Source organism: Phacochoerus africanus, chromosome 16 (genome assembly GCF_016906955.1).
Source record: "Phacochoerus africanus isolate WHEZ1 chromosome 16, ROS_Pafr_v1, whole genome shotgun sequence".
Taxonomy (NCBI): Eukaryota; Metazoa; Chordata; class Mammalia; order Artiodactyla; family Suidae; genus Phacochoerus; species Phacochoerus africanus.
In genome coordinates this window covers 45,371,914-45,390,319 of record NC_062559.1, presented here as the reverse complement: position 1 = coordinate 45,390,319, position 18,406 = coordinate 45,371,914, and the positions used below count along the sequence as shown (strand labels likewise).

The following is an 18,406-nucleotide window of genomic DNA, read 5'->3' as shown; positions in this document are numbered from 1 at the left end:
ACGACCAATTTCTTCCCTAAACTACCCTTTATGATGTGTGAGGGAAAACAGCCTAATGGCTCTGGGGACTTTTAAGTTGGGCATTGAAGACACCTCGAGTTCCCCCCAAACTTTAGGGCACAGTTTGGGAGAGAGAATTTGTATATGGTGGGGGAATAAGTTTCTCTCATCTTGAGTGTTATCTAGGGGGATGCCTGAGGTGCCTTTTGAGGGTCCTGTGTGGAGACGTTCTAATTCTACAAAGGAGGAGAGGAAAAGGGAAGGAGAGAGGGAGAAGAAAGGCCAGGCGGAAGAAAAGAAAGCGCTGTAACTCCTTTCATTTAGCCTAGGGATTCAAAGACTAAAGTTAAATCCGGCCATAAAGTTTATTGCTTCAGACTCACAGGCGGGTGAGAACAGTCCCACCGAAATAAAAAGAACGTGCAGGCAGACAAGGTTCAGGGCCTGGTCCCCGGCGCGGGGGAGGGGGTGCTCAGCCCTCCCCCCTCCCCCAGGTGGGGACCCGCGGTCCCCAGCGCCCCGCGGGCTCCAGCGGCCTGGGCTCGGCCTGGCAACCCAGGGGCTCTGCCTGAAGGTGCGGCCCGCGCCCGCCAGCCTCTGCCACCCTCCGGTTCTCCCGAGCCAGCCTGCGACCCGGCCCCGAAGGCTGCCGCCTCGACTCAGGGCTGCCAAATGACCCCGGCCCGAGAAGACGTATGGCCACAGCCCCGTAAGGAATCCCGCCAGCGTCCGCCTCGGCCCTGCCCGGGCCTTTCTTTCAAACTCCCCAGCGCAGCCGGCCTCGGCGCCCGCGGCCGGCGCCCCCCCTGGCTCCCAGCACCACCACCACCCCCGCCCCGCGCCCCACCCAGGGCCCCGATGACCCCGCAGAGCCCCGACCCGCCAGCCCGGGGATGGGGCGGCCTGGCCCAGGCTCCGCACGCAGGCCCACTCGCACACAAAAATCATCTTTTTGCACGGCGGCGAGAGCAGCGGAAGTCATTAACATCCGCGGTGGTGCAGCAATTAAAGTTAGGCCTAAGGATGCGGCGCGGCCACAGGCGCTCTGCACCGCGGTGCCTCCGAAAGCTGGCTCGTGGCGCTGCTAATCTGGGCACAGGGAAAGTTTGCTCTTCCCTTTGGAATTCCGAGGCGACCTCACTGTTACAGAACCACAGAAACACACACACGCACACAGATCGCGAGAAACAAAGTTTTCAGAGTACAAATCAACTTGAAAGCGCTCAGGGGGCGAGCTTACCTTAACTCGGAGGGAGCCATTTTTCAGAGAGTTTTGAGAACTTGTGGGTTGGACATTTCTGGACCTAAAATTGACAATTTGAATGACCAGGCGGCACACGTAGCCTGCAAAAGAGTCAAATGGAGTCCAGCGTCAGTGAGATTATATGTTATGTGGTATATAATGTTGGATGTCAACTCCCCAAAACCATAAAACTTACTTTAATGGCCCCACGTGACGTTTTATAGCCAGTGAGCCGATCTGTCTGTGCTATGGATGATTTTACGATCTAATTCATAGACAAAACCCTATTCATTTGGCACCCAAATGTCATATAGCCGGAACTGGGGCTTATAAAGTTTACTGTTTTATAACTTTTAAAAGGAAAGAAGGCATCAGTGTAAGCAGTCGGTAAATGTGCAAATCTCTAGTTGCGCTTTAGCTGCTCTGAGGAGTTTCCCAATCAAGCTAGGATGGGGTAAGTACCTTCCATTTGTAGCAAATTAATTGTAGCAAAAGAAGCCAACTGGGTTCAGGAGGGTGAGGAGCGGGAAAGGGTGCCTGGGTGGGTTAAGGGCAGAGGGTTGGGGGCCACAACTTGACATAGCAGCCTCTTCAGCAAGTGGAGGCCTAGGATTGCCTTAGAAGAGAGGCAGCATCTGTGTGGGCCCTGAGTGCCGCTAACAAGGCCCTGGGCTGGGCTGCTGCTCCTTTCTCTCTCTTCCCTTTTTTTTTTTTTTAACCCAGCAAGTTAACTCGGTTTCCTCAGAGATGGGCAGGTGGGACTGAGGCTTTGGAACCACCTACAGCTTTTCCACCTCCTGGCCTGAACTCTCTAATGAGGCAGAGTTAGGAGGTCGTGGGTCAGGGCATCAGTTTGAGGTTCCTTTGCACAGGCAAGCTGCTCAGGTAGCCTCAGACTCACTGCCTCCCCACACTGGACAGACAGACAGAAGGGCAGAAAGAGCCACTTGCTATTTGGCACAAACCAGACTAAGAGAGCTTACAATAGAAAGTTTATTTTTTGTTTCCAGTCAGTATTTTTTCCTTAAAAACAAATACAAAAAAAAAAAAAAGCTGATCACAGTTTGCTTTAACAGCCAGACTTGGACAATATTTGTAACTTTGTTCACAAAAACATACATCACTGAAGCTGCGCTTATAAGAGCCACTTCCAGAGTTCGTGCAAAGGGTCCTACAAAGGCACGCAGGGACACACCGCTCGGAGTCACAGTTTTCGCCACAGAGTCACTAGTCACTACACGTCGAACAAGTTAAGTTGTGTCTCATCAAGTCACCTCTACAACAGCATTAATTACACAAGGAATATAGGTAGTTTGAATAAAAATATCTTTAACAGCTTGGAGCTATTGAGACAGGAACACGTCCACTCACATGCACAGTTAAACAACTGGAGTGCAACACACAACATTGGCACTAAACGAGGTCGAAGGGGGACTTTTTTGTGTGTTTTTTTTTCTCTTTTCTTTTCTGTTAGAGTTACTTCAAGTAACACAGCTTGCTTCATATAAATAAGTTAAAACATCTATTTTTTTTTTCAAGACAAAGCCATTCAGGACAAAGAGATGAACAGAAAGCAGATCTACTTATACAGGCGCTATAATGGCAATAAACAGGCTCATGATTAAAAGATGAATTAGGGCAACGAGAACAGGGCTTCTTCACAGAAGGAACACAAGGGAGTTTCAGAAAGTCACCTTAGTACTGACACTACGCGGGAGCCGCTAATACTGCTCAGTACTTTAAACGCTCAAAGACTCAGGGGCGGAAGGCCCCTCCCGCCGCCGCCATGCTCATGCTTTTCAGCTTATTATCTTTTTTCCACTTCATTCTCCGGTTTTGGAACCAGATTTTAATTTGTCTCTCGGAGAGGCAAAGAGCATGTGCTATTTCAATCCTTCTTCGGCGGGTCAGGTAGCGGTTGAAGTGGAACTCCTTCTCCAGCTCCAGGGTCTGGTAGCGCGTGTAGGCCGTGCGGGCCCTTTTGCCTTCAGGGCCGCCTATGTTGTCTGCAACAGAAAGTCAGCGATTTAGCTTCCAGCTCCTCAGCCTCTGGCTACCATGGGCGGCCAGCTGGACCAGCCGGGGTCCTGAGCAGGGCACTGGGGAGAAAAGCTCAACAAGTCCTCCTCCTCCTCCTCCTCCTCCTCCTCCTCGCCCGCCCACCCCTCCTGAATTTCCTTCCCTCTTCCTCTCTAGAGAGAAAACAATACGATTTGGACTCTGGGAACAATCGGTCCATCTGAGGCTGGAGCCGCGTCCCCCGGAGGATCGCCCGGCTTTCCCTCGCCTCTCTCTTGCCCTCTGGCCCTGCCCCTGTAGCCCCGAGGCGGGGCACAGCCCTCCCAGACTGCCCACCACTGCGAAACCCACCAAAGCAAGGCCCTTTGCTGAGCGCCCCGCTGGCCTCCGGGGTCGCTCTCCCTTAAAGTTCCAGCCCCGAGAGCCGCGTCCGGTTCCAGCCTGCACGCTTGGGGCGCCCGCTTTCTTTTTCTTCCCTTTCCTTCCCTGCTCTCCCTCCTGTCCCCAAACTTCAGAATCCCGCCAGCTCTCGCCTCGATGACCCCCCGCCCCACAAGCCCCTTTTCGGGGACTCCAATTAGTAACGCTGTTTCCCCAGCGTAGCCCTCTTCATAAATTATCCGCCCTGACAAGCCCGATTCACGGCCCCTACTGCCATCCTCTACCTCTCTGCGCCCTACTCGGCTGGCCTGACCCGTGAGCGCGTTCCGAGGCGCTGGGGTTCAAAGTGGGGCTTTTTTCCTTCCCCCTCCCTCTTTCAACGTCTAAACTTGCCTGGCCAGCGGCCCCTTCCCCCTATTTGCGAGCGCTGGGCGCTGCCGAGAAGAGAAGGAGGAAGAAGGAAGGCAGGGGAAGGAGGACGGCGGGGAAAGGTTCCATAGGCTGGGAGAGGCGAGACCAGGAGAGAGACCGGGAGAGAGAGGGCGGTAAAGGAGAGAGGGGGGGACCGAGAGCCGCGCCCCCGCGGCCGCGTGGATTTAGAAAAAGGCTGGCTTTACCATGACTTATGTGCAGCTTGCGCATCCAGGGGTAGATCTGGGGTTGGGCGGGCGGCGCCGGGCTCGGCTCGCTCTGCGCGCTCGCCTGCTCGCTGCTGGCGGGGGCGTCCTCCTCGGCTCCGGACGCCGTGCCAACCCCCTCTCTGCTGCTGATGTGGGTGCTGCCGGCGTTGGCCGAGGCGCCGCTGGAGTTGCCCAGGGAGTTTTTCCCGCCGTGGTGGCTGTCGCTGCCGGGCGAGGGGGCCACGGCGGAGCAGGGCAGCGGGTCGGGCGGAGGCGAGTGCGTGGACGTGGCCGGCTGGCTGTACCTGGGCTCGGTGGGCGCCGCGCTGGCGCCCGCCGCGTAGCTGCGGGCGCGCTCCCCGGAGCCAAAGTGGCCGGAGCCCGAGCGGCCGACGCTGAGATCCATGCCATTGTAGCCGTAGCCGTACCTGCCGGAGTGCATGCTCGCCGAGTCCCTGAATTGCTCGCTCACGGAACTATGATCTCCATAATTATGCAACTGGTAGTCCGGGCCATTTGGATAGCGACCGCAAAATGAGTTTACAAAATAAGAGCTCATTTGTTTTTTGATATGTGTGCTTGATTTGTGGCTCGCGGTCGTTTGTGCGTCTATAGCACCCTTGCACAATTTATGATGAATTATGGAAATGACTGGGACATGTACTTGGTTCCCTCCTACGTAGGCACCCAAATATGGGGTACGACTTCGAATCACGTGCTTTTGTTGTCCAGTCGTAAATCCTGCCTGATGACCTCTAGAGGTAAACTCGTGCACTAATGGGGGAGTTGGGTGGAGGCGAGAGGGGTGGCGCGCGCGCCCCAGGCGCGTGCCCGCCTCCCGCCGCCGCCGTTCAGTCGGACTCGAGCGCCACCCGCTGGAGGCAGGGCGCATCGCCCCGCTTCCGACCCGGGGCTGCAAGGGCCGGGGTCGAATTGAGGTTACAGCCCATTATGGCAAAATTATTGCATTTCCCTCGCAGTTCCATTAGGATGTACCAATTGTGAGGCCGTCAGCTGCCGATCGCGTGCCCGGCGAGGCTGCAGAGGATTGGGAGGAGATGGTGACTTGGATTTTATTTACAACAACTTTATTTCCCCGCTGTGCAGCCCCTCTTATTTTTGTGTCGAGGTTGGGGTCAGTTCTGCCCGTCGTGCCAGCAGCTCTGAAATTTGAAAATACAGATATCACCTTCGGGGAAGGGGGGAGGCCATTGAGCCAATTGGAGAAATAAATCCTGCCAGCAGCAGCTACAATTACGGCTCTGTTTTTGCGAGCGCATAAGGGACAGTGTCCCTGCCGCTCTTAAATGACAGGCGTCTATTAAAGATAGCTTTTGTGTAGTGTTTCTCCGAGGCGAGGTCAAATTCCATACACTTTTATAACCGGGGTCGATTTTTCTTTCGTGTAAATATGGTTTTCGTGTCATTAGTTTGCTATTTTATTTGCTTTAAGTATCCAGCCTGGAGAATCTTCACCACCCGGTCCCTTTCCTCGAGCCAACCCGGCCCCAAGTCGGAGGATTCTCGGTGAACCCAGCGAGTGGGCCCAGGCTCCCCGCAGCCTCGGAAGCTGCTTAGGGGCGAGAGATCCATGGGTCGAGCTATTAGGGTCTTGCTTAGACCTCCAGGAGTAAAACGAGGGCGCTAACGAAAGCATGTTGCGGCAGTGTCTAGTACCTCCGTAGTTAGCCTCCTGGGTTCTGTAAGATGAAAGTAAGTCATAAATACAGCCTAAAGGCATGGGGGGTGGGCTCGGTCTCCCCGCCGAAGGCCAGGCAACGCAGGCGCCCCTGGCACGTTTGGAAACCAGGACTCTGGCCGCTCCCTTAGCCCAGGGCCCCCTCCTTAGGTCCTGAAAGCTGTTGTGGTGGCAGCGCCGGCACTGTCAGAGGCAGGGAGCCGGGATCCGGAGCTCGGAGCCTTCGGGAGCCCAGTCGTTCCGAGGGCTGTAAAGTTCCACCCGCGCCCAGGTTGGCTCGGCTGCGCTGAGGCTGCTTCTCTTCCACGGACGGTTGCGCGCGGGGCCGAGAGACTAGCTCTCTCCCGCCCTCTTTGTTCCTCGCGCTCCTTCCTGCCTGGGGGCGGCCTAGGAGGCCACGGCAGTGCTGGGGCCCCAGCCCTTAGGCCCCCTCTTTCCAGTGGTCCGAGGTGATGTGGCGATGCCCTCCGGGACTTGGTGGCGAGGAACCGAGGCGGAAGCGCCCAGCCTCTAAAAGGGGCTCGGCCCGAGGGTTCTTTCCTCTCCCGTGCCCCGGCGCCCCGAGCTCAGAGGCGTGCAGAGGCGCTGACACGAGAGCGGGGGACGGATTCGGGGCGCGCCCTGAGATCTGGAGCCGGCTTGGGCAGCCTTGGCGAGCGGGGCTGCGTGTGCAGTGCGCCCCGCTCCACCGCTGAGATTGGCTGTGTGTGGTTTGGTTTTGTTTTGTTTCCTTGTACGAAATAAATGCTCAGACCTTTGCAAAGCGCCGGGTTCCCCTGAAGCTGCGGAAGCCCCCCCGGATGGGAGCAGGCGGGAAGAAAAGTTGGGGAGCAGACGAAGGCAAGGGGGCAAAGCCAAGGGAGGTTGCGGCGCGGGCCTGGTCCCTGCCCAGGCGTCTACTCGCCCGCCTTTGCCTCAGCGTCCTCCCCGCTGGGCTGTGTGGAATTGATGAGTTTGTTTTCCTTCTTCCACTTCATGCGGCGGTTCTGGAACCAGATCTTGATCTGGCGCTCGGTGAGGCAGAGCGCGTTGGCGATCTCGATGCGGCGGCGCCGCGTCAGGTAGCGGTTGAAGTGGAACTCCTTCTCCAGCTCCAGCGTCTGGTAGCGGGTGTAGGTCTGGCGGCCTCGGCGCCCGTGACTCCCGTACACAGCACCTGCGGGCAGAAACGGCCGGGAGCCGGTAAGCCAGGAGCTGGGCCATCTAACCAGCCCTGTGCCCCGCACCCCGGGCCTCGGAGCTGGAAGCCACCCGCCTGTCCCACTCTGTCTGGGGCCAAAAGCTGGGCTGCATGGGAGAGGATTATTTCATACCAAGCGAGATGGTTTCCACCAAAAACGACCTGGGTGGGAAATTATTGTTTGTGAAAAATCTGCTCTGTAATAAATACATTACAAGCAAAAGAATATAACCGCATTCTTAACCAGGGGTCCCTAAGTCTGTTTTGTGGGAGGGTAGTGTGTGTGTGTGTGTGTGTGTCTGGGAGTGGTGGGAGTGGAACCCCCGTGAGTAGAGCAGACACTCGGGTTTCACACACAGACCTCTGTGTAGATGTTACTGTGGCCAGTCACATCAGGACACAACATGCTTTTTGGAAATTTTGAAATGGTCAGCCCTCTCAGATCTTTGCAGAGGCTTCCCTGTGGTATGGCCCATCTGAGAAATGCAGAGCTCTTGAAAACACAAGTGGATTTTAAAGCAAAACACCATACATTTAAAAATCTGCATCAGGCTCTGTCCTTCTCCAAGGATCCCCTGTGGAGTTTTTGGAAGCCAGGGGCAAAGAGATGGAGCTATGGGCCATCTGGGGTTTCTGGAATGTCAGACTGGGTAGGGCTATCTGTTCTGGTGCCAAAGGGACCCATGGGTGGGGGTCTCCCCCCAAGCTGGGTGTGTGAGACTAGGGCAGGGCCTCAGAAGGAGGCAGAAGTTGGCTCTGAGTGAGCAGTTGAGTGGAAGGGGGGAGGGGAGGGGGGGAGAGAGAGGAAAAATCCTGAGGCTACGGATGTGGCCCTCCAAGGCTTGGGGAGACACTGCAAGGGGCCCAATGAGGGCCTTCAGCTGGATGGGATTCCGACAGGCAGAAAGGTGAGGGGTTGGGAGGTAAATCAGGATGGGAGAGAAGGCCATCATGGTTTGGGGATCTGAGCCGGGTGTTACCAGGGTGCAGTGTGGGCAGGCGCTCTCTCCCATCCAGCCTTGCTCTCTCTTCAGGTTGCCCCTGTCCCTGGGTCTCACACAGCCTGGCAGTGGCCCCCCCATGCTCCCCTAAGGTGTCACCTTACATGGACACTAGTGCCCTGCCTTCATTCTGCCACAGCTTGATTGCCCCATCGGGAATGGGTTTTTTTTTTTTTTTTTTAATTTCCTTTTTAAAAGCCAAGAAACTTTGTTCACTCTTTCCTCCTTTCTTTCTATTTCCTCTTTCTACTCTGCCTCCTCCTTCCTTCCTTCCTTCTTTCCCTGCCTCGTTCCCCCTCTCCCTCCGCTCTCATGAGGGGCTGCAAGGAAACACCTTACCCGCGCAGGAGTTCATCCGCTGCATCCAGGGGTAAACGGGGCTCGTGTACTTCCGGTCGGTGCCTTCGTCATGGAGGCCTTTGCCCGGCCCGCTGCTGCTGTCGGGTTTGAACTGCTGCTCGGGAGAAAAGTGCAGGTAGTCCCCGGGGCCCCTCTGCTTGCCACTGCCCGAGGGCGAGGCGCCACTGAGGTCCTTATCAGAATAGAAACACGAGGCCCCGTACTCGTAGGACGCCCGGTTGCAGGCCAGGACCGAGTTGGACTGTTGGTAGAAACAAGGTGAGGTGTACGTCTTGTCCGGGAGGCTCGACGCCCCGTACGAGGCCGGGAAGGGCCTCAGCGCGTCATAGCCGGCCGGGTAGAGGGGCAGCTGGCCCAAGAAGGAGTCCTGGCCGCTGGGCAGGCTCCCGGGGAAAGTGGGATTCACAAAATAGGAACTCATTTGCGCGCCCCTCTGCAGGACTGTGATTTGTTGTGTATTAGTACATCTGGCTATAACTATTAGTAGTCATCGAACTGGTTTGTTTCTGGATGGCCGAACGCCAAAAGCGACAGCAGCAAATCGCACCAGCTGACGCGGCGGCGGCCAATGGGAGCGAGCGCCGGAGCCCGCTCCCCGGGGACCGCGGCGACCGAGGCAGCAAAGTTACAAACAGCCCCCAGCCCGCCCGCCCGCCGCCCGCCCGGCAGATTAATGGGCGCGCACAGCCAGCCGGCCCAGCTCGCTCCCCGAACGCCGGCGGCGGGCACGGCCCGGGCCGGGGCCCGCGGATCGGGCCGGGGTAGGGGCACCGGCGTCCCGGCCGCCGCAGAGGCCCGGCCAGGCCCGCTCTCTCCTCCTCCCCTTTTGCCTTGTGGGATTTGGCTGGGTTTTCCTCTCCAAACAGGAAACCTGACAGCCCCGCGCCCCGGAGGGGCGGTGACAAGGATGGCTGGGCTCCGGCTGGCCTGCCCTCGCGGCAGGGCCCCGAGTGCGCCCCTCCCCCTGCACTCCCCTACCCTTGGGTGCGGGTTCCGGAGCTGGGGAAGGGCTCTGAGAAACCAGGCCTTCACGCCCCGCTCCTCACTCCGGAGCCCTCGCAGGGCTCCCTCCTTTCTCTCTGTCCTCACTCCCACCAAGGGCCTGAGCCTCGCCTCTGAGAGGAGGAAGGCTCACCTCGAGCTGACCGGGAGCAGGATGAGGCTGGTCTCTTCCCCCACTGGCCCCCTCCTCCTACATAAAACAGGTCTCCTTTGAGTCTCCATGGGCCTCCTTCCAATGGCCAGCGATTGCCTGGCCTCAAAGCATCCCCTACAAGCTGTGTGCCCCACTCCTGCTCCCTCTGAACCCAGGAACAAGAGGCCAGAAACCACAGATTTCAACAAGAAAGGGACCTACAGAGGAGTGGCTGTGAGTCAGAGCTCCGAAGCCAGCCTTGGGACCTGCTCCCCTCGCCCAGCTCCCCGGACTCGCCCTCGGCCATCCCGATCCGCTGAGAGATGAGACAGATCCAGATATGGCACCTCTGTCCTCATTTTAGAGGTGCTAGTGACCCAGAGACACTGGCCCAGCCCCACATAGAGGGCAGCTCCGCGGGCCCAAGGCTGCAGGGGATAATTGATGCACTTGGTTTCTGGGTCACCCATCCATGGGCGCTGTCCTGGGATATCCTCCTTTCCTGCCTTTTCTGGGACTTCTGGGGGGACTTGCCACCTAGAGTTGTTCCAGAACCAGAAGCAGTTGTCTCAGCAGCTCCAGAAATTGTCTGAATTGCTTTTACCGCAATACCAGGCCTGGCCTTCCCCACACTGGACAAGAAGCCTGTCCTGGGCTGCTCTCTCTTGCCTGAGAGGTGTGCCTTCAAGATAGTTGACATTTACAGCACGCGTATCAATCTCATTTTATAAAATGTGATATTTTTCCAAAGGCATTTTTACAACTGTATTTGTTGGGCTTGTAAAAGTCCTTGAATCAGCTTTAAAATCCTCAATTCCATGGAGCTTGAAGAAAGGCTATTTATGATTTGGCTGAATTTCCGGAGGGTGTTTATAAGATCTGTAAAGCTGGCGAATGCAAGTGATGGGGTTCAGAACTTGGGGAGGAGTGTCAAGGCCCCCCTAAGAATCTGGCAATGACTTCCTTACTTCCTTAGTCTCTTCTTTGCTTTTTTATTTTTTCCCCTCAATTTCCCCCAAGGGGAAAAATTGGGAAAGGACCTGCATATGGTTGGCCTCCCCAGAGACTATTGTGCATCCTCAAAAGCGGCCGCTGCCCACCCAATGGCTAAGGCACCCAGAAGCTTTCTGCCCACACCCCAATCCCAACCAATCCAAGGCGGCAAAGTTTCTCCTTTGCATATATAATAAGGGCCTGGGAGGAAAGGATATGATTTTAAATTGTCATCGAATTTCTTCAGAGAAAGGATCTGATAGGTGAAAATGAAAATTCAAGAGTCAAAAAATTAAAAAGGTAATTTTTAAAAAGCTATGTTAGAAAAAATTAGTTTGAGTTATTGTTTCTTAAATAAGACTATCAGGTGACAGTGATTTCAAGCAAGTTATTATCATGTAAGTTGAAAATAATCGTTTGGAAACATTGATAAATGCTGAGGTTTATAATTTCTGCTTCATTCCTCCAGGACCCATACAGCGTTGGGGCTGGTGGCAGTTTACCACAATTACTAGTATTTGTTATGGTTCGACCTGGATTCTTGATCTAATCATTGTCCGAGTCAATGAAAGAATTTGATTTATCAGCTAAAAGCAAAAAAAAAAAATTATATTTCCAGTTTGGCACTAAGGTGGAAAAATTTATATTAAATTGAAATCCATATGTGTTAGCCAAGGTTGATACATATCATGTTGGCAGCTGCCCAATTTATTTCTTCAACCAGCATTAGGTGTGTGTGTGTGTGTGTGTGTGTATATATATATATATATATATATATATATATATATATATATATATATATATATAGAAAGAGAGCGAGAGAGAGGCTCATTCAGACAAGAACAGACGCGTAGACGCCCCAGACGCTGGAGGGAGCCTCTCCTGAGAAGGTGAGAATGGCCCGCAGGGCTCTCTTCTCCATCAAAGCCACATAGAAAGTCCACTTACCTTTCAGCCGCTCTTCAAGGGGGACGGGATGGCAAGGGGCAGGGTGCCCACAGTTGGCCCTTTCCCTGGGCTGCCCACTGAGTTCCTCGACCTCCTCCAGCCTGGAGTGCGGCCTGCTGGTGTACATGGGGGGCCTGGAAGGCCGCCCCCTCCGCCAGGATCGCTGGCCCAGGCCAGAGCCCATGGCACACAGGTGCGGCCTCTGGCTGTCACAGGCCCTCGCCTGGAGCCCAAGCCCGCCTTCCTTGCCATAGCCGATCCTCCTCCGGGCCAGCCAGGACTGCAGGCCTCAGGACTACGAGCGCTCTCTCCGGTTTCAAAATCCCGAAGCGGGCTCGTTTCCCCACGCAGCGTGCGCCCCGGGGCGCCTTGGGACGCGCAGTTTGGACAGAAGCAGCCATGACGTGCCAGGCGGCCTGTGCAACCAGTCTCCATGGTGCCGGGGTGGGGGCAGGACCCGAGTCCAGTCGGGCGTCCGGCTCCCGTCAGGGGTGGCCCAGGCGGAGCGCTTCCCCGCCAGTCAGGCCCGGAAGGCCGCCCCTCAGGTCCTCCCTCGCCCCCCTCTATTCGGGCTGCTGGGGAATCTCTGAGGGGCCCGCGCAGCAGTCGCGCCAGGCTGCGCGACGAGGGGCTGCGACTGGCGTCGGTCCCGGCGACGGCCACAGCGTGGCAGCAGCGAGCGCCCGGCGCGGTGGCAATAAATAATCTGCCCGCGGCAGCCGCAGTCAGGCGGCCCACGGCCCTGTGATGCAAATGCGCCGCTTTATCCGCCCCAGCGCACCCACCACCCCAGCGCGGGCGGGCGGGCGTCCCCAACGTCCACAGACCCTTCTTAATTTTCGAATGCATGCGAAGGCCACATCTTAAGGTGGGAAAACAGCAACCAAAACCAAAACGCAGACAAAAAGAACTCGAGCTCAGAACCTCAGGGTCATTTCTGGGCTCTGTCCCAGGAAGCTCCCGGGCCAAATCTGGCCGAGGTGCATCCAGGCCAAGTCCGGGCTGCGCCACCGCGCTTCGTCAAGCCCACGCCCGCGGCACCCTCCGCGCCTCTCGCGGGCAGCGGCCCAGTCCTCTCCCGGGAAGGGGCGCGCGGTCGCCATCCAGCCGAGGTGGGGGTCCCCCTATCGCCCAGACTCGGTTTGCGTCCTTCTCTCAACCTTAGCCGAGGGCCCCTGCCACTCGCAATAACACCGCTACATCCTCTGCCCCGAAACTTCCCGCCGAGCAACACCCAGCCATTAACCCCATCCTCTCCTCCAACACAGAATTCCATGCACGAACCTATTCCCTCTCCCCGCGCTTCAGACACCTCTCTCATCGGAAAACCGCGTGAAGGGAAGCAGGCACTCAGCAGAGGACCCTGGCTCAATTAGTAAGTTTTTGTTTGGTTGTTGTTTTGTTTTGTTTTTTTCTTCCCCCTCATTCTACCTTTCTATCCAGAAACCAGTTTCCGCGGAACAGAAGATGCTGGGTGGAAGCCGATAAAACCCTTGTCGATGAATTCACATTGCCCTCTCCGCTTCCCACCTTCCTAGGTCAGGCACTGTCTCCAGTTATTGGGGAATACAATCGTGCCAATTGAGTCATAAATGGAAAAAAAAAAAATTCCAAACCCGGGAGGCTGGCGAGGACCGCAGGCTGCAGGGCCACTTCCCTTTGGGCTCTGCGAGGTCGCTGGGGAAGGGGGAGAGAAGACCTCAGTGCTCCTGCCCGGTGCCAGGCGCTGTGCCACGGAAGGAAGGCGGGCACTCACTGCCCGGGTGAGCCCAGGAGGGAAGAGAGAGTGTGTGCGTGTGTGTGTGTGAGTGTGTGGGTGTTGGCGTGTGTGGGCTGCAGCGTGTGATGGGGGCGGGTGTGAAAGGGGGAGCGGGTGGGTGAGGGTATGCCCCTCTTCAGAGCCGCCCCGGGTGCCCTCTCCCTCCGCCGCCGGCGCTGCCTGCCGTTTCACCACCTTTGCCCCTGTCTCCCCACATGTCTCACCTTCAGATGGCGGCTCCCAGAAGCTCCTGTCCCTCTGACAGCTGTCGCTTGGGCAGCCCGGGGAGACGAATTGTCCTCCTCCCTGGTGCTGGAGGACGCAGGAAATTAGCCAGGTTGCGAATTGCGAAGCGGCCGCCGAGGCGCCGAGACCTGGGCGCGCCCCACCTCCAGCGGGAGCGGCCGGGCCGGGCCGGGCCGGGGCCTCGCCTCGCTCGCCATCGCCGGACAAAGCGCAGCCGAGCCGGGCTGGAAGGCAGAGCTCCGAAGCAGGCAGGACGGAGCAGAGCAAAAGAATGCGGCTCTATTCTCGCAAGGGAAATTATAAAAAAGTTCATGTTCACGGTTCCCATCCACATGACCGACAGCGGCCAATGGAAGGGCCGAACAACTCATAAAGTTGTATTGCAAAGTTGTAAATTTTCATAAACAACAACGGATTTATGACCCTTTCCCCATCACTAAGAGGAGGCAGCTCTTACACCGGCGCCATCTTACCACCGAGGCCGCCCCGACTTGGGGCCGCAGGTTTTACAGACCCAGTTGGGCCGGGTTTTATTAAAAGGGCAATAAGAAGCGGGCCCAACCCAAGCGGGAGACCGGAGTCGAGGTCCTCGCCCGCCGGAGCTCACACTGTTCTGCGCTGTCCCCACCGCCCTTGCCCCTTTCCCAGCCCCTCATCCTTCTCCGCATCCAGATGCCCCGACCGGCTGGGGTTTCTCGGGCGGGTCTGCGGCTCTTGCCCCTTCCCATACCCCTCAGCCTCAGGACCGGGTCCTGGGACACCCTCGCTTAGCCGGAATGCGGGGTTGGTGGCTGCATCACAGGCCCTGATTCCCGCATCCTATTCTGGGGCCGGGTTCAGGGTTTGCGGAGAATTCGGAATCAGCCGCAGGGGATTCCAAGCCCACCCTACAGCCTTAGAGGAAAGGGTGGGTTTGGGATTCGATCAAGGAATTTACGGAGGGTTCAGGGGGAGGCTCATAGAATATAACGTATCGATCGAATATTCGGTTTTCAAGGGGTATGGAAGTTATTTGATCAGACACACACACACAAACCAGACAAAAAAAAATCTCCACACAGAGAAATGCACCTACACAATTATGGACACACAGACATGTAATTGTTGACACCCCAAAACACCTGCACTCAATTATGGACACAGAAATGGACTCACGTAAAAACAGCCACAGAAATACACTTACATAAAGAGGTATACACACTTATATAAATCTACACATTAAAAATCCACACAAAAAGAGACTCAACATACATATATACACAACAATATGTGACACCCCACACTGGGACTTCACTCATCCTTCCATTTTTGTTGCTCCAAAGCCCCTTTGGCTACACAGACACAGCCAGGGCTTGCTCTCCAGGCATGCTCACCCCCTCTTCCCCAGGTCCCCCAGATGAAACAGGCCACATTTCTTTGTCATCGAGCATCTTTATTTTTCTGTTACATAAAACATGGTTAACTGGGCAAGACAGGAAGTGTACCTTCCCGTTCCTGGAAGCCCAGGCTAGAGCAGAGAGAGATGAGGCGGACACAGGACAACACAGGAGATGAAGAGCATTGGGGAGGGCAGCCCTCCCCCACCCTCTACAGAGTCAGCTCTAGACAACACACCATGCTACAAAGTCACCCCATTGACACATCCTTCCCAAGTCAAGACATTTCTTACAAATGAGCTCCAAGACTATATAAATGACCAAAAAAAAAAATCTTGTTCAAATATACAATATTTGCCATTGTAGGAAAAGTCAGGGTGTACATATTCACCATGGCTGGACAGTAGGACACAGGGACCAGGGGAGGGGCAGGGAGGCTGGGAGCATCTCTGCAGTCCTGAAGCAAACTCAGAGCTCTGCAGCTAGCTTGGGAATGCCCCTTCCGGAAGTAGGGGGTGATGGGCCTGAACTTGGTGTGCCCAGGCCAGAGAAGGAGGGATTGTGGGTTGCAGCACTCACAATGCTTTGGAATAAATATATTATTATTCAATTTAAATAGAAGCCAATGCCCTGGTCCCCGAACCCCAGCGCCTTCTCAGCGCAGCCTCAGGGGCCCCAAAGGCTGCAAGCGGGAAGCAGCAAAGGTCTAGCCGGGGGGAGGGGAGAGGGCTCGGCACTAGGTAGCAGGCGAGCCAGCCAGCGCAAAATAGGTAGTTTGGGGCTAGTAGGTAGTACTGAGAGTCAGGTCCTTGCCAGTATTGGGGAGGTGCTGGGTGTCTGCCAGTGTTGGGACGCGTCTGGGCTTCCTGGGAGTGGAGGCCCTCTGGGCTGGGCCCATAGGTAGTTTGGGGGTGCCTCTCCCCGAGGCCTGTGCTAGGTAGTATTTTAACCGTGCCAGGGCAGAGCTGGCCGGCCTGGGGTTGGGGGTGTCTGTTGGGAGGGGTCCTCTGAGGCAGAGGGGATCCCCGAGGGGACCCAGTCTAGGCGGCTGCTCAATCCAAAAAAGTTGGGAGCTGGAGTGGGGAATAGGATGGATTGGGTGCAGGTTGGGACTTTTTTTTTTTTTAACATTTTCTTTTTTTTTTTTTTTTTCCTTCTGACTTGCGTAAATAAAATCAGTCTCCAAAGACGCTTTCCCGACTGTCTGGTGCAGCCAGGGCCCCGGCTCCGGCCCTCATTCCTCCTCCTCCTCTTCGTCTTCATCCTCGTCCTCGTCGTCCTCCTCGTCGTCGGCCTTGGCGGCGGCGGCGGCGGCGGCGGCGGCGGCGGCGGCGGGCACGGCGCCCTCCGGGGCGACGGCGGCGGCTGGACCCTCGTCCTTATGCTCTTTCTTCCACTTCATGCGGCGGTTCTGGAACCAGATCTTGATCTGGCGCTCGGTGAGGCAGAGCGCATGGGCGATCTCGATGCGGCGGCGCCGCGTCAGGTAGCGGTTGAAGTGGAACTCCTTCTCCAGCTCCAGCGTCTGGTAGCGGGTGTAGGTCTGGCGGCCCCGCTTTCGGTCGGGCCCTGCGAACACACAGACGGACACATGGGCACGCAGACAGACAAGCCGACGGGGACACAGACAGGACAGTGCGTGAGCCAGGCCGCCATCCCAGGGCGCGCACCTCCCTCGCGGCCCGGACCCAGGCGCGAGTTCCCCTCCGCCCCGCGCCCCCAAACTGAGCTGGGGGAGGAGCGGGCGTGCTAGAGGAAGACTCCCACCGCGGTGCCAGACGCGCAGGCAGCTCCATGAGGAGGGAAGGCGCAGAATCTCAACTTTACAACCGCCCTTTCCAGCCGGCTAGGCTTCCACAATGTCCTGCCTCCCCCTGACAAAGGGAAATTGTAAATATAGAGTGTGGGCAAGTGGGAGCCACTGTGCTTTGGCCATTCAAAGGCGAGCCAGGCCGCCTCCCCGCCTTGCTAGGCAAGTGGGAGACCCTCTGGGGCGGCCAGCCCTCCAGGGGTGCCTTCCCTCCCCAGCAGCCCGCGCCCCCATCCCCGGACCTTCCTAGGGCACTCCCGTTCTCTGTCTTCACTCCCACCCACCCATCCATCCCCGCCTTTAAATGGTCCCTGGTATAGGAGCTGGTAAGGAGCCCTAAAGGGTTTGGCTTTCCCTGCTTTTGAGAAAGAAAAGCCGGGCTGAAAGGAAAAGGAGGAGGGAGGGAGAGAGAAGAAAGGGAGGGAGGGAGACAGGGAAGAGAACAGCGAACAAACAAACTTAATGTTGAAATTCCAAGGCAAATGAAGTTAAATAAATTTACGAGGATTGAACCCATTAATTGGGCCATAAAAAGTTTTATGAGCCTCATTTACATACAATGCTACGGGCTCTCCACGCTATGGCGCCTCGGCTCTAATTAAAACCAGAAAGCAGCGCCGCCAGGAGTCACGGGGCCGCCGGCTCGTGGCCGCCTCACTCGGCGCTCCGCGCCCCCAGCCCCGCGCTCCAGCTCCTCGTCCGCTCGCCCACCCGGCCCGCCTAGCGGCTGCGCCTACCTGAAGACCGCATCCATGGATAAATGCGGAAATTGGCCTCGGCCGGGCCGTGCAGCGCGCCGTCGTCTGCCTTGTCGCAGGCGCCTTTGGCGAGGTCACTGCAGAGCCCCGGGATGTTTTGATCGTAGGAGGCGCAGGGCAGGTTGCCGTAGGCATCGGCGCCCAGGCCGTAGCCGGACGCGAAGGGGCTTTGATAGAGGGGGCTGTTGACATTGTACAAGCCCGGCACGGTCGAAGGGAAGGCGCCGGCGCCCGCCCCATAGCCGCTTCTCTGCGAGTTGGGCGCAAAGGAGCAAGAAGTCGGCTCGGCATTTTGGAACAGAGAAGCCCCCGCCGTATATTTGCTAAAAAGCGCGTTCACATAATACGAAGAACTCATAATTTTGACCTGTGATTTGTTGTCCGGCAGCTTTCAGTGTCGGTTTTACGAGGTAGCGTGATATATGATAACATTACACCCCCAGATTTACACCAAACCCCATTTTCTTTTGGACGGAGCTCTCCGCAGCACGTGACCGCCCACATGACCGCGTCCGCCAATCTCAGCAGCCCTCACAGGTGGTCTCGCTCGGCGGGGCCCGCGGCCGCCTAGAATGGAAGGGGAAGAGGCTCAAATATGTGGCTAACGAATCTGCCCGCGCCCGGCCGGCCGGGCGCGTCCCGCGAGAAAAGGAGTCCTGAAGCTCCGAGCGGGGACTCAGGCCAACGCCACCCTGGACCCCTGGCCTGCAGATGCCCCGCGGAGCCGGCCGGGCGAAGTCCCCTCCAGCCTATTACCGAACGCTGGACCAAGCCAGCTGGTCCTCCCTGCCCCTCTTTCTGCCAGCCCAGGGAGGGTCTCCGCACCCCGCGCACCCGCCCGCCCCACAGTGGCCCGGGGAGCAAGTCGCAGCTCTGGG

The 18,406-nt window shown here is 57.0% G+C and overlaps 4 protein-coding genes and 1 long non-coding RNA gene across 8 annotated transcripts in view; 1 reads left to right on the top strand and 4 right to left on the bottom strand.

Moving 5' to 3' along the window:
* The window catches only part of HOXA3 (homeobox A3), a 45,016-nt gene extending 31,395 nt beyond the window's left edge, over positions 1 to 13,621 (bottom strand). For all 3 annotated transcript variants that reach the window (XM_047763614.1, XM_047763618.1, XM_047763615.1), the window contains exons 1-2: positions 13,563 to 13,621; positions 1,241 to 1,344 (exon numbers count right to left, since the gene is read on the bottom strand). The gene's annotated coding sequence lies outside the window, so the exon portion shown is untranslated. The remainder of the gene's footprint in view (positions 1 to 1,240; positions 1,345 to 13,562) is intronic.
* On the bottom strand, positions 2,219 to 6,832 carry HOXA5 (homeobox A5). The gene is made up of 2 exons (XM_047763620.1): positions 4,261 to 6,832; positions 2,219 to 3,249 (listed from the first exon to the last, which is right to left on the bottom strand). The coding sequence occupies exons 1-2, from the start codon at positions 5,153 to 5,155 to the stop codon at positions 2,999 to 3,001; spliced, it is 1,146 nt and encodes a 381-aa protein (XP_047619576.1). The 5' UTR covers positions 5,156 to 6,832; the 3' UTR covers positions 2,219 to 2,998.
* On the bottom strand, positions 6,851 to 9,111 carry HOXA6 (homeobox A6). The gene is made up of 2 exons (XM_047763627.1): positions 8,483 to 9,111; positions 6,851 to 7,118 (listed from the first exon to the last, which is right to left on the bottom strand). The coding sequence occupies exons 1-2, from the start codon at positions 8,922 to 8,924 to the stop codon at positions 6,859 to 6,861; spliced, it is 702 nt and encodes a 233-aa protein (XP_047619583.1). The 5' UTR covers positions 8,925 to 9,111; the 3' UTR covers positions 6,851 to 6,858.
* On the top strand, positions 12,324 to 16,202 carry LOC125117626 (uncharacterized). 2 transcript variants are annotated; one of them, XR_007132668.1, is made up of 3 exons: positions 12,324 to 12,954; positions 13,118 to 13,342; positions 16,140 to 16,202. It is a non-coding gene; the product is annotated as an uncharacterized LOC125117626 (long non-coding RNA). The 2 variants fall into 2 exon arrangements; XR_007132667.1 differs by lacking the exon at positions 16,140 to 16,202 and adding an exon at positions 13,569 to 13,631.
* On the bottom strand, positions 14,996 to 18,112 carry HOXA7 (homeobox A7). The gene is made up of 2 exons (XM_047763626.1): positions 17,508 to 18,112; positions 14,996 to 16,529 (listed from the first exon to the last, which is right to left on the bottom strand). Exons 1-2 carry the CDS (start codon positions 17,884 to 17,886, stop codon positions 16,195 to 16,197), a joined length of 714 nt encoding a protein of 237 aa, XP_047619582.1. The 5' UTR covers positions 17,887 to 18,112; the 3' UTR covers positions 14,996 to 16,194.
* Positions 18,113 to 18,406: the final 294 nt, after the last annotated feature.